This window comes from Triturus cristatus, chromosome 9 (genome assembly GCF_964204655.1).
Source record: "Triturus cristatus chromosome 9, aTriCri1.1, whole genome shotgun sequence".
In the NCBI taxonomy this organism is placed as follows: domain Eukaryota; kingdom Metazoa; phylum Chordata; class Amphibia; order Caudata; family Salamandridae; genus Triturus; species Triturus cristatus.
Window position 1 is genome coordinate 421674354 of NC_140592.1, and position 13954 is coordinate 421688307.

The 13954-nt window shown below is 45.1% G+C and overlaps 1 protein-coding gene across 1 annotated transcript in view; it reads left to right on the plus strand.

The window, feature by feature from the left end:
* The window catches only part of LOC146798081 (cytochrome P450 2A13-like), a 989478-nt gene extending 981940 nt beyond the window's left edge, over positions 1 to 7538 (plus strand). Inside the window, exon 9 of the mRNA XM_085625294.1 lies at positions 7143 to 7538. Coding sequence (XP_085481420.1) covers positions 7143 to 7324 — 182 coding nt within the window. The 3' untranslated portion in view covers positions 7325 to 7538. The remainder of the gene's footprint in view (positions 1 to 7142) is intronic.
* Positions 7539 to 13954: the final 6416 nt, after the last annotated feature.

Consider the following 13954-nt stretch of genomic DNA (forward strand, 5'->3'; position numbering starts at 1 on the left):
ATCTATAACACTTTATTTGACAAAATACTATCCTACTTCCAAAGATCTTATAGTGGCAAAGATAATCGTGGTAAGCCTCAGAACCATTGGTTTAACAAAGATTGTATGCAAGCCCACAGACTCCCAAGGGAAGCTACGAGATTTAAAATTCAAATAGGATAAAGAATGCCAGCAAAACCTATAAAAGAACTCAGGATAGTCAAAACTATGGGATGAAAATAGATGGCAAGATCTGAAATTAGCATGTACAAGCAATAATCTCCAACACTTCTGGTCCCAGGTAAAATGGGGTAGGGGTGGATACGCCCCCTCCTCCCACAAAACCATGTTTTCCCAGATGCCTGAGTAAACTACTTTGCTAATCAGTACAGCACTAATGATGATGAGGAAAGTAAGTCCCTTGCGATCATCCCTTTTTAAATCACCAGACCTTTGACCTTGCTGACATAAAGGCCGCCCTCAGTGCTATTACAGGGGGGAGAGCCCCCGAGATCAACAGTATTCCTGCTGATGTCTTATTATACGATAAAGAGATTTGTGGCAGGTACATAATGTTGTTAGCTAATGCTATTGCCCAAGGTGCGACCATCCTGGATCCGTGGAGGGGGCAGAGATCATACCTGAAGGGAGGTATGATCTGCTTTTTATGGTTGCACCCACTATTTGCTTCATGTGATAATGTTTTAGACATAGTTTGACTGGGATCCTGCTAATAAGGACCCCAGTCTATCTGCTTTCTCCTCAAACTGTTATGTCATGTATTTAGGTACACTCCAGATTGGATACTGAGGTATCCTTGTCAATCCCTAGTGTATGGTACCCATGTACCCAGGGCATAGGTAACCCAGAGGCCTCCCGTGGGCTGAAGCATGTATTATGCCACCCATGAGAGATCATGCAAAATGGAACTACAGGCCTACTATTTCAGCCTGTGTAAGATGGTGCATGCACCACTTACTTTAGATATAGGGTTTACTATATCTACGGATCACTTCACTCAAAACCAATATGTCACCCATGTAGCAGGCCTTGACATCCTGAAGTAGGGAGCTTGGTTCTAAGTGAGAGGGTGCCCCTGCATGGGCGGAAAACCCCTGCAGCCTACGGAGTCCATTCTCCCGGGATGTTAGTACTGCAGCCATTTATGATATATAGAGTAGCATTATGTGACCGCGTGATGACCAACTCTAAAACGGCTGAAGTAACCCTATTGTGTTTGGTGTCAAACATTGCGGAATCATACCCCCACACCATTAACCAGTGTGAGAGGTATGATTCCACCCCTCAGAAACGAGCTTTGTGAGGTCCCTGGTGTTCCCTGCACCAGTCTTTTAGTCCCGGGTGTCCCGGAAGGGTTGCTGCCTACCACAGACACATTTCTGCCCTGCTGCTGCTGAGCCAAGCTCTAGCAGAGAAAGGCAAAGCAATAGGCGTCCTGTCACAGGGAAGTGCGACCACCTCCCAGACAGTATTTAGTGTATTAGGCCTGGGTGGGTGCGCTTGCCAGCGACCGAAAGTTGGCATGAGGGGCACATTTGGTGTCCCTGTGCATAGGTCAGTTCAAACCAGTCCTGGAAGCAATTGGCTCCTGCTCGGGTGTGAAACTGGACAAAGGACATGGGAGTAACCTCCCCACTGTCCAGACCCTCTCCTGGGAGGGTCCCCTGAATCTGCCCAACCCTCTCCTGTGGGTACAGAAAAAGGGCTTACCGGGCTGTTGGACCCTAGATTCGATGTGGACAAGATTCTGGTCAAGAAACCACTGACCTTTGACCTCCTGGACATTCAAGGCTTCGCTGGACTTCATTGGGCCCGACTTTGTCTCTCTCTCTGTCCAAAGCATCGTATGTGCCCATGCCCTATAGAGGCTCTGTGAAGCATCAAGGACAATTGAAGATATCACCCTTGGAGTGAAGGAGTCACTACCCTGCAACCGCAGGCACCACATCACGATAGACCGGTCTGCTGCTCCTGAGCTCCTATGGACTCTGAAGGCTCCTGCAATACAGGAGACAGGAGGTGGGTTTCCAAGTCCCTTGAGGTCGAGCTGCCATCTTACCAAGTTTGAGGTCAGAATCCTTTGTGGGGGCTGCAATACCTGTACCCTGTGGGGGCTGCAATACCTGTACCCCTGTGCATGTGTACTTTTCCAAGTGAATATGCTAGTTGGCATTTTAAAAACAAGTGCATTGGGCTCCAAGTAGCCCCAACCTCTGGCACCATTTCCCAGAGAGAACTGCAGCCTCCGCACACCGAGTGCTCCGTGGGCTGCTGCTTTGTGAAACTGCTTGAGGTCCCCTTGCGACTCCTGTGCCTCCGGCCTGTGGGTCCTCTTGAGGGTCAACACTGCTTTTCTTGGGCTCCCCTGATTGCTTAAGGCTTTCCCTGACTCTCCTGTGTTTGGTGAGTCTCCTGCACCTTGCTGGTCCGAACCGTAACCTTCCTTGACTTTCTGCGTGGGTTGCCACTGCCAAGGCTTGTTGATGCTCCCGCCGGACTCCGACCCCACAGCACTCAACATCCTTTGTGGGACAGCTCGTATCAGCTCCTGGTCTTCCTAGACATGTCCTGGTCCCTGTGGCTGCATAGTCAAGAACCCCCTCAATGAACCTGATGCACCCGACATCGGTGGGCTTTCGTTTACCAAGCCCCTGGTCACTCCTGAGTGACCCAGACTCTGTCCCCTCTGCTTTCAGGTAGTCTTCACCAAGACTCCACCTTTGGATTTCGACGGACACTCTTCTTCTTCCCAGCAGTGCCTCATCTTCGAAGTGCTCCATAGAGATCGACTGCAGTTTCCGACGCCACTTCAGACCTCTGCATCTGGCTTGCCTGGGATAGGTAACTCTGGTACTATGGTACCCACGGGTGCGGTGGCTCTCCATCCTCCTAACTTTCCGCGGGGTTTATTCAAAGTCCACTTAGAAGGGTCCTTAAACTTTTTAACTGCAACCGCGATTCTCTCATAGAATTGTACGGAGCCCTCACTGCACCCCTCCTCCGTGGAGTGCCTAATTACTCACCTTGGGTGGTTCCTTGCGGTCCCAACATTTCTACATCCTCTAGATACTGTCTTGACTCGAGTCGTGGTTCTTAGACGACTGTTTTAGTATATGGTTTGGTCTCCACCTGGAGCCCACTGTGCATTTGTGCTATTTACTATTGTTTCTGTGCTACAGTATTCTGTGCTTTGTGAGTATCTTCCTTTAGAAGATACTGTGTTGTACTTAGAGTGTGTTATATCAATAAATACTTATTTTTATGACTACTGTGTGGTTCCCCTTTCATTTAACCAATACAATGAGGTTGCACTCTGGTAAAACAAGCTGCTTAACATTCCTTCAAGACTTAGCCTGAAGGCTGCTCTCCACAGATCTTTGACCTCTTAAATCACCATAAGGGTTGTTTCGACTGGTACACGGTGCTCACTTTAATACATGGACAGGATATACCAGGCGAACTTCTCACAATACCAGTGCACAAAAAGGGCGACATATCTCTGCCAGGGAATTATAGGCCCATAAGCCTTATCGACTCCATCCAAAAGGTGGTAGCTCATCTTGCTCTGGCAAAGGTACATGAGTGGATTGACGCCAATGATATTTTAACCCCTCACCAGGCTGGCTTCTGTGCACACATTAGTACAATAGATCAAGCCTTTAGATTTATGTTTATATACTGGCGGTCTGTAGTGCTCGGGAAAGGCAGCATGTATGCAGCTTTTTTTACCTTAAGTAAGCTTTTGACCTAGTCAGTCGTAACAAGCTATGGGCAGTGCTCCAAGAGGAAGGAATGCCTAAGGTTGTGCTTTCCCTTATTGCTCGACTCCATGAGAGCAACTTTGCACAAATATGCTGGGGAATACAGGGGAATGTAACAGATCCTTTTCCAGTTGAAAATGGAGTGAGCCAAGGATGTGTAATGGCTCAAACACTAGTCTCCCTTTTTATCAAGGGAATTGCCACATTTTAACCCATTACTCCTACTGATGCCCTGGTGTTAGCAGGCTGAAAGATTCCAATTTTAATGTTCGCCGATGACACGCTGATCATTTTTTTTAAAAAACAGTGGTTTACAGTGCGCTCTGGCATGGTTTGAAGACTTTTGTAATCTCCAGGGGTTAATAAATAATGCAGAAAAAAATCAAGCCAATTATTTTTAATCAGCATAGGTCATTTAGGGGTAGACTCACCTTGGATGGGGTACCCTTAGAGCAAGTAGATGCATTCACCTATCTAGGAAATTATTTTGGATAAAAAGATAAAATGGAGGCCCCATATTGAGACTATGGCATTAAAATATCTCCAATAAGCAGGGTCTTTGAACAATGAATTCAGACCATCCCTGACAAAGCCAGTCAGCCCTGTGCTGAAGATTTACAATGCAAAGGTAGTGAGTTTGGTCCTTTACGGGTCGGAACTATGGGGTTTTGAGAAACTGACCAAGTTAGCTGCACCAGTGGACAGGTTCTTTCAAACGATTACTAGCATACCACAAAGTACCCCTGTCCTCCGACTGCTTAATGACCTAGGAAGGGAATCACTCATAGAAATAGCTAGGCTTCATCCAGTTTTATATTGGCGTACCCCGGAACTAGCAAATTGTGCATATGGTTTCAGGGATGTTATCAAGGCAGATAATTTCCACAAAATTGGCTGGCTACATGACATCAAAGGGGTTCTGGTCGGCATGGGATTGATTAACCCATGGGAAACTCCATCTACTACCCAGTTCCCCTCTAGAGAATTCATTAAGGAAAGATATTAGGAAATGGTGGGCTAAAATAACATAGGAACAAGTGATATCACCACACTAACGGGGAGCTTTTTAACACTTAAACCCGTCCATTCCTTAAGCTCTATTGGGACGTAATCTTAAAACCCCTGGATCGCATACTCTATTTTCAATTTAGAGTGGGCACCCTTCCATTAAAATCCTTTACTACTAACTAGTTCCCATCAGGAGATAACAAATCCCCTATTTGTACATAGCACGCAGAAACCACCCCCATGTGTTGTTTGTTTGTCCTGCTTATGCAGCCCCTCGCACAGCTTGGCTAGTACAGATATGCAAGAATCTGGGCACTAGACAAAATAGTGTTGCTCTGAGAATCCTATGTACAGATCCTTCACTCGGCTATGCAATTCCTGTAGCCAAGTTCTTAGGTGGATGTGGTCTATAAGATCTAAACTTTTTGCCCATGTGATTAATCCAGTATGAATTGGTGCCGGTTTTAAATGAAAAACACTGATCTTTGCATCACCTCTGCCCTTTGTTGTCTTACTAGCATGCTTTACTGGAGCTCTGGCCTTGCCTAATTATTGTAATGTCTATATCCACCCTTACCTATTCTCTTGCTGCTGCTCTTATGATTTGTATGTGATTGCTTTTAGAATTAATTGACATTTTATGAACACTTGTATATGTATGTATGATATTTTAATGTATGTTTTATCTTTTATATTGTATTTTATTTAATATGCTTTTATAACATGTATTGTTGAAATAAAGCTATTGATTGATGAGGATGAGAACCCGAGTCAGGCACATATAAGTTTCCACCAACACAGAATTACAACTTAGATGAAACGTACACTCTCCAAGGGTTTTTGCCTGCATGATCGGGTTTCTGTGCTTTGGAAGTGGCAAAAACACACTCATACTCTAGATTATTCCTTATTCTGAGGTGCAAAAGTTGGAATGGTGCAATAATTGTGCACACGTTAATCTCCGCACATTATGGTTTCGCAAATCGTGGAATCGTTGCAGCACCAAATTAGAAACCGATTCAGAGTGAAGGTTTTAGTATTTCGTTCAGGGGTTCTGTGTGAAAGCAAAGAGGGAGTACATTCAAATTGTAACATCACATTGGCTGTCCTGAATCTGACTATACCCTTTGAGGCAGATTTATGTTCACTGGCGCATCCTTGCAAATCAGCAGGGATGCGCCAGGAAAGATGTGTCATGCAAGTTTACCCTAGCACCACCACAAATGCGCCGCATTTACAATGCAGCGCATCATGGCGCAAGGATAAACAGATGCGTGACGCATCTGATGGTATAAGGGCAGCGCATTGCTGGAGTCGTGTCGCAAGCACGACTCAAGTCCAGCAATGCTCAGGGGCTGCCCATACCGAACATGCTGCGTCATGCCTTACGCCTGCTTCAAGCAGGCGCAGGGTTTTGACGCAGCAGCGTCGGAAAAGTGACTCAGTGAAATCTTGTAGATTTCACTGCGTCACTTTTCCGAGGCTTTTTCCGACGGAACCCCACTCTGCATACATTAAACCTGACGCAGGTTTAATGTAGCGCAGGGCTTTACAACGTGACGCATCTCCCTAGATGCGTCACATTGTAAATAAGGCGCAACATGGCGCATGGTTTACGCCGCCGCTGCGTCACAGAAGTGACGCAATGGCGGCTTAAATGCATCGCAAGGGGCTTGTAAATCTGCCCCTGAATGTACATTCAGAATATTTGTGTAGAAAAGAAAACATGATGATATTTCAAGTATGCAAGAAAAAGAATGGAATTGTGGAAATGTTAAACTCAGTTCCCATCGCCATCGCGACTTGAATAAATACAGCTCCTCAGCTCTAAATGCTGTGGTTACTTGCTAAACAGTTGCCTAAAAAATGAAATCCAAATGTTAAGTATTAGTCCAATGTTACCCAATTCATAACTACTGGGAGTTTGTCCTCATCTGCTGGTTGCTTTGTGGGCAACACAACAACAGAGAGAAATGTAGTACCCTCTAATTGTGTAGTACATTCAGTGGCGGCTCGCATCGCCCTATGCGAGCAGCCACTGAGTACATTAGACAATTGCACGCTATTTCCTATACATTACTCAAGCCATGCCTCTTCATGATCACTTGAGACTTCACTTAGGTTAAAGGGATATTTTCTCAGGATTAGGACTGGAGTTAGTGTTTCACTAACTTTCATGTGATGTTCTGCAGTAACTTCTTGGTCTAAATTGTAATGTCCATCCCACACTGATGCAGCTATTGGGACACAGGGTTCTAGTTAATGCAAGCAGACTTCAAATGGAATTTGAATAAGAAAATCATCCTAGAAAAGTCATTCAACACATAAAACTAATAAAAATACTCTACTCATTTGTATTTTTATTTTTTCCAGGCAAAAGGAGTTGTCCGGGAGAAAGCCTAGCTCATACAGAGTTGTTTCTTTTTTTCACAATCATCCTGAAGAATTTTTACCTAAGATCTCCTATTGACCTGAAAGATGTTGACCTCACCCCGGTTGAGAGTGGTTTTGAAAATCTGCCACCAGCATATAAAATATGCTTCATTCCTCGTTAAGGGCATAGCGTGAATGGAAGATATATGCCTCTTTTGTGGTACTACAGCCTGTGATTAAGCTTTTACTTTTAAAGAAAAATATATGATAGTACATCTGCTATTGTGAATGCATGTTTTTTCACTGAATTGGTAAACCACTGATTGAAATAAAGATAATTCCGAAAATTATAAGTTGTTTTAAAGTGCTTCCCAAATAAAGCTTAAGCCACAACACACAGTGGTCCCTGTTTGCACTCTTTGCTTTGTTGTATTCTATGCACTATTATTTATTATTCATTTTTCCAGGAATTTGTTTTTTTACACATGAGTTAAGTTATGGCAGATGTAAGTATGAGCTCAAGAATTACCTGCTTTTTTGAAAAATTAATTAATGTAAAAGGATGCTAAAACCTAATAATTCAGCGTATATTCGAGCATTTGAAAGGACAGGGAGACACAAGGTCAAACAGAAAATGAAAACAATGAGGAGGCTAGCTGCATACCATGGTCTTGAAATAGGAGTACTCGCTGTTCATTTGTGTGTGGAAAGTCATTCATCTCAAAATTGCAGCTCTAACATATGACTTCTCTAGAAGAGAGTAGCAAAAAGACTATAGCACACATCAGAATAACTTTAACATTTACCATGTAGTAAAATAAACACGATACACTACAGATTGCATATATTTCTTAGTGAACGATATGAACAAAACATGTGCTAAATAGTAGAAGACATATATCAAAATATGTCAACCATACTGAAATGAATGTGGCCCTCACTGAAAAATTATAGCAAGCACTGAATCGATTTATATACATTAAAAAGAATATGACAGTCACTGACGTCACTAACATATTTTAATAGGAATGTGACACATGATGAAATGAAGGCGATGCACTAAAATGAATGGAAGAGCAGAGTGATGAGATTGACATGTACATATACTGAGAAGAGCTTGGGGTATTTGGGACTGGAGGTTTTGACTCATAGACATGACGATAGAGGAGCTTGAGACTCAAGGACTTGCAAAGTGAGAATTTGGGGGCTTTGTGTTAAGCAGATTAGTGAACCTAAGCACATGGACATAGAGTGTAAAAGACTGAGATCTTGGAGCATATGGACAATCAGTAAAGATCTCCTGCACAATTTACCAGTTTCAATGTATTAATAATATTGTATATTTCACAGAACTTTTATAATAACCCCTTTGGTATGTCCTTTGTCCGACACTGGGGAGGACTGAAAAGGATCCTCTGATATTTGCATCAGAGGATTCCTTTTTTAGGTCTCGCTGAGCCAGCGCACATGCGCTGCTCGGAGAGCATTTAGTATATGGGTTTTGAAAGTGCTACCCACATAACTTGGCAGGCCTAAGGCACAGCTGCTGCTCGCACTCCCTCCTCCCTTCTCCCCCTCCCTTTTCGTCAGCTTCAATCAGGCTCCTCTGCTGCTGGCATTCCCCCCTCCCTTCTCGCCCAGCCCTTCTTGTCACCTCAGCTTGCACTCACCCCTCCTTTCTCCCCTTTCGCCCGTTTTTGGCTGCTTTGATGTTCTCAGTGAGCTGGGCGGCCAATGCTTGTTTTGTTCTTCTCTCTATTGCTCTCAGTGAAAGCCTGATGAGGAAAAATATTTGCCGGAGCCTGGTTGGCCTCAACTGCATCCACCATTTTAGCCTGTCTGTAAACTCGGAGAATCTCTAGAAGAATGTAATTTATGTAGTTGACCCACACTGGCGAATCTGTGTGAAAATCCGGGAAACCAATTAAGTGTCCGGGTGGAATGTTGCATAGGGGTACAATATGTCGCTTTTAAACTGTTGCACAAACCTTCTATTTGGGGCCGCACTGACCGCTCGACAAAGCAACCTCATTCGTGTGATAACACTGCCCCCTTGTGAGATTAGGGCACATGTATCCCTGATGTCTGACATAAATGTCCGTGTTCAAGAAATAATCAGCAGAGCATTGGGCCAGAATAATTCACATCCATCTGGCAACAGTGTTAGAATTCCGGACTATTATTCAGTGTGAAATTTGGCTGTTGGCACCTTCAAATATTCTAGAGGTGCTCCGTCGGGGAGGCGACGCGATTGACTCAGCCAAACAAGGGAGCTTTGGAGTTGCTTAGATCCAGCACAGGACTGTTAAGAGATTTGGTGCAAGCTTCTCCTGCGACACTGGCTGGGTTTAATTTTCACTTAATCGAAAAACCAAGCCTTCCACTAAAATTGATCGGACCTAAGTCGCATTGTGTGTTTTTCTTTCTCAGTGGCTTCTGTCCACCTGTCTTGTTAGTAAATCTGTGTGTTTATTCAGTTTGGGAAGGGAAAGTTTGTTCATCCCTTTTGAGGCCTCTTTGTCCAGCCTACTTGGGACACAGAAAGATTTTTTCTGCAATTCCCTCACACCCTTCTACCATAACAAGCTTGAATGGGTGGGGAATGCTAACACAAAGGCTTGCACGAACTGCAGTGCATCACGGGACTTTGTGCGGTATTTAACATTTTTATAAGCGCTGCATGCCTGTAGCGTTTCTTCAAAGCACTGTTTGTACTTGAACAAGGTGTCCTCCTAACGGTCCATGCACTGCACTTACTGCTATTCTACCTCCTGATTGTCACTGCACCTCTACACTGCCCTCCTGTCAGTACAGCTCCCTTGACATGTGCCGCTTCCTTTCAGACTCTGCACTTCTACCTCCTGAATGACACTGCACCTCTCCCCTGCACAATCTACTTCTCTTGCCACTCTGCCTCTCCTCTTAGCCAGTGCCTTTCCCTCTACTCTCATGCTAGCGTAATTTCACTCACCTGTGCTTCTCATGTCTCTTCCTTATATGATGAGCCTCTGTGCCTCCTTCGTGTACCTATAGTTCTCTCCTTCACGCCATTCCTGCCCCCATGCTGCCTCTGTCACTACACATCACCTGCGCAGTCTACTTTCCTTAATATTGTAAGCCTCGCTTTAACTCTGCTCTGCTCAGCTTCACACTGCACCCCTCCCTTTCACACTGCACCCCTCCCTTTCACACTGCACCCCTCCCTTTCACACTGTACCCCTCCCTTTCACGCAGTACCACTTGTCTCATACACTACCGCTCATCTTTCCACTTTACCTCCCAAATGCCACTACACCTATCAACCATCACAGCGTTCCTCTTCCTGTGCCACTGACAGTATCTATTTATTACTCTGCCCAGTGCCACCTCAATGTGACTTCACCTCACCTCCACAATCTACTTCCCTTCACACTGCACATCTCTCTCTCCTCTTCACACAGTACTTACTTCTCGCCATGCCACTGAGTCTCTAATCACGTGTTTGTAAGACTGCACGTCACATAGCACCTTCGCCTCTCCCTGTTGTGCTGCGCCTGCTCCAATACAACAAACTGCTTCACTAAACACTGCTACAGTAGTGCTGGCCGCAGTGTCACTGGCAGCAGTTAGACGCCCCCACCTACTGCGCTACAGAAGCACTTGTCACTGACCTGTCATCAGTCACTCTATCTAATATCGCTGTATTTCATCACGAAGCCCCGCCCACTTCCTAACTCCATGAACTCTGCCTGCACCATTGGCAGGCTGTTCACAAGTATTTGTCAGTGAGCTGGAAGAGCACTGATTAGCTCCAAATCTGAGAAAGCAGCGGCACTCTAACAATGTAAGCATTACGCCCTATCATGAGTTGAAAGCTGTTCTTTATTGGACATAGCTCGTGAGTATCCCTAGAGAAGTGAATGTTTGGCTTGCCAGTGTCCACCTCACAAAAGAGAAAACACATGGTACTTAGAATTAAAGACGGTTCACTTGAATAATGGATGTTTCCACCAGGAGGTTTTGATTGACATCCAATAGTTGCCCGTTTTTAGGTCTCGCCTGGCCCAGCGCATGCGCTGGTCTGGCGAGACTTATTAAGAGGGCTTCAAAAAGTGCTACCAGGCCAGCCTGGAGCTACAGTGCATGTGCGCGGGCGCGCGCGCCACGTGCCTCCCTTTACCGCGATTACTTTCACTTTCGCGGCCCCACGGCAGCTTTGATGTTAGATCGCGATCGCGATCACTTTCGCGGCCGCAGGGCCGCTTGGCATAGCCAATAGGTCTCGCTTTTGGGACCTTATAAGTATTTAGTTATGCAACTGTTGCATGTCTAAACACTTATAAGGTCTTAAAGGCGAGACCTATTGGCTATGCTAATGCTTTTTTTTTCTAGTTGTCCATGTTATCTTTGAATATCTTAGCAACATGGCCCAGCGTTCCAGAGTTTCCTGTCATTTATAGTTGTCTTTTTCACTAGAATGTTATTCTACAATGAAAGGGAGCCTTGTATTGGAAGAACCTCTATTTCTTCTTTACACTTCTTGAGAATGCCCCATGACCATTACATTTGATTTCTCAATATGCACTTTGTATTTGATGGCCGGCCATTTACTGACGTGGGCCATTTCCTGTCTAGGCTAACACAGTGATCACATTGTTGATGCATCACTTTGCATTCCATTTAGTGGGTTCAGGGATTAAGGCACTACTAAAATGTGTAGGCACTGGGAAGAGTGGCTCATGTTCATGACATTCACCCTCCACATCCTACCTCGACCTCTGTTACTTTGGGGATAAAGAAATATCTTTGGGCAGAAAAGATGTCCTTGGTCACAGTTTGCCATTCTTCGTGTGTGGGTTCCTGGTGCTCTTTGCCCCACCAGTTGGCCTTCCACAGATCAGAGCCCAATGTTTTTCTAGGTGTATCTAGAAATCTGAATTAGCAGACCTTCTTTCCAAATTGAAGTTTAAGAGATTAGCTGTACAGTAGATCTCCAGCGGCGAATTATACACGCTACTCAGTTGGACTCATATAACAGGAGGCAGATTTTGCCCCTCTGGGTTTAGTTGCAGCCTCACATGATAGTAATGCAGCCTTTAAAATGTTCATGTTGGTGTCTGGCATCTGGTTAGACAGCTGAGCAAGGCCAGCTGCCAGAATACTGTTACGCCTACCTGTTCGCTCTTCAGTCTCAAGCCATCAGGCAACAATGCACTAGCCACTGGTTGCCAAACAGTCAGCTTCCAAATCCCTCTTCATTTGCCATTGTGTCCTTCACTGAAGAGGTCCTTTGTTCAGCCAGCGCAGGCTTACTTCCTGCACACCTCTTATGAGTGCCAAGTTTAAAACAAGCGAGTTACAGAGAGCGCTCTGCGCATCACATGCACACCTCTTATGAGTGCCAACTTTAAAGGAAGCGAGCTACAGAGCGCTCTCTGCTCCTAACATGCACTCATCTAATGAGTGTCAACTTTAAAGAAAGCGAGCTTCGGAGAGCTCTGCGCATCACAGGCACATCTCTTATGAGTGCCATCTTTAAAGGAAGCGGGCTGCGGAGAGCTCTGCGCATCACATGCACACCTCTTATGAGTGCCAACTTTAAAGGAAGCGAGCTACAGAGCGCTCTCTGCTCCTAACATGCACTCATCTAATGAGTGCCAACTTTAAAGAAAGCGAGCTTCGGAGAACTCTGCGAATCACATGCACATCTCTTTTGAGTGCCAAATTTAAAGGAAGCGGGCTACGGAGAGCTCTGCGCATCACATGCACACCTCTTATAAGTGCCAACTTTAAAGGAAGCAAGCTTAGGAGAGCTCTGCGCATCACATGCACACCTCTTATGAGTGCTAACTTTAAAGGAAGCGAGCTACGGAGAGCTCTGCGCATCACATGCACACCTCTTATGAGTGCCAACTTTAAAGGAAGCGAGCTACGGAGAGCTATGCGCATCACAAGCACACCTCTTATGAGTGCCAACTTTAAAGGAAGCGAGCTTCGGAGAGCTCTGCGCATCACATGCACACCTCTTATGAGTGCTAACTTTAAAGGAAGCCAGCTAGGGAGAGCTCTCTTCTCATCACATGCACTCATCTAATTAGTGCCATCTTTAAAGGAAGCGAGCTTCGGAGAGCTCTGCGCATCACATGCACATCTCTTATGAGTGCCAACTTTAAAGGAGGCGAGCTACGGAGAGCTCTCTCCTCATCACATGCATACCTCTTATGAGTGCCAACTTTAAAGAAAGCGAGCTTCGGAGAGCTCTCTCCTCATCACATGCACACCTCTTATCAGTACCAACTTTAAAGGAGGCGAGCTACAGAGAGCTCTCTCCTCATCACATGCACACCTCTTATGAGTGCTAACTTTAAAGATAGCTAGCTACGGAAAGCTCTCTGTTCATCACATGGACACCTCTTATGAGTGCTAACTTTAAAGGAAGCAAGCTACAGAGAGTTCTCTGCTCATCACATGCACACCTCTTATGAGTGCCAACTTTAAAGGAAGGGAACTATGGAGAGCTCTCTGCTCATCACATGCACACCTCTTATGAGTGCCAACTTTAAAGGAAGTGAGCATGGAAGAATGAGCTTTCCGGTACCATATTGCAAAGAACTGGAACACGCTACCCTCGCCCTTCGTCAACAATACAATCGTGCTACCCTTTGGCAACAAGTGAAATCTTGGCAATTATAATTCTTCTTCCCGCTGTATGCTTACTGCCTCCCTCTTAGCCCCTTGATAACATTTTTAGGGTGATAGTAGTGCTTTACATATACATCAGAGTCGTTCGTTCATTAAAGCCAAGATGACTTTACTATCCAGCTGAGCATCTG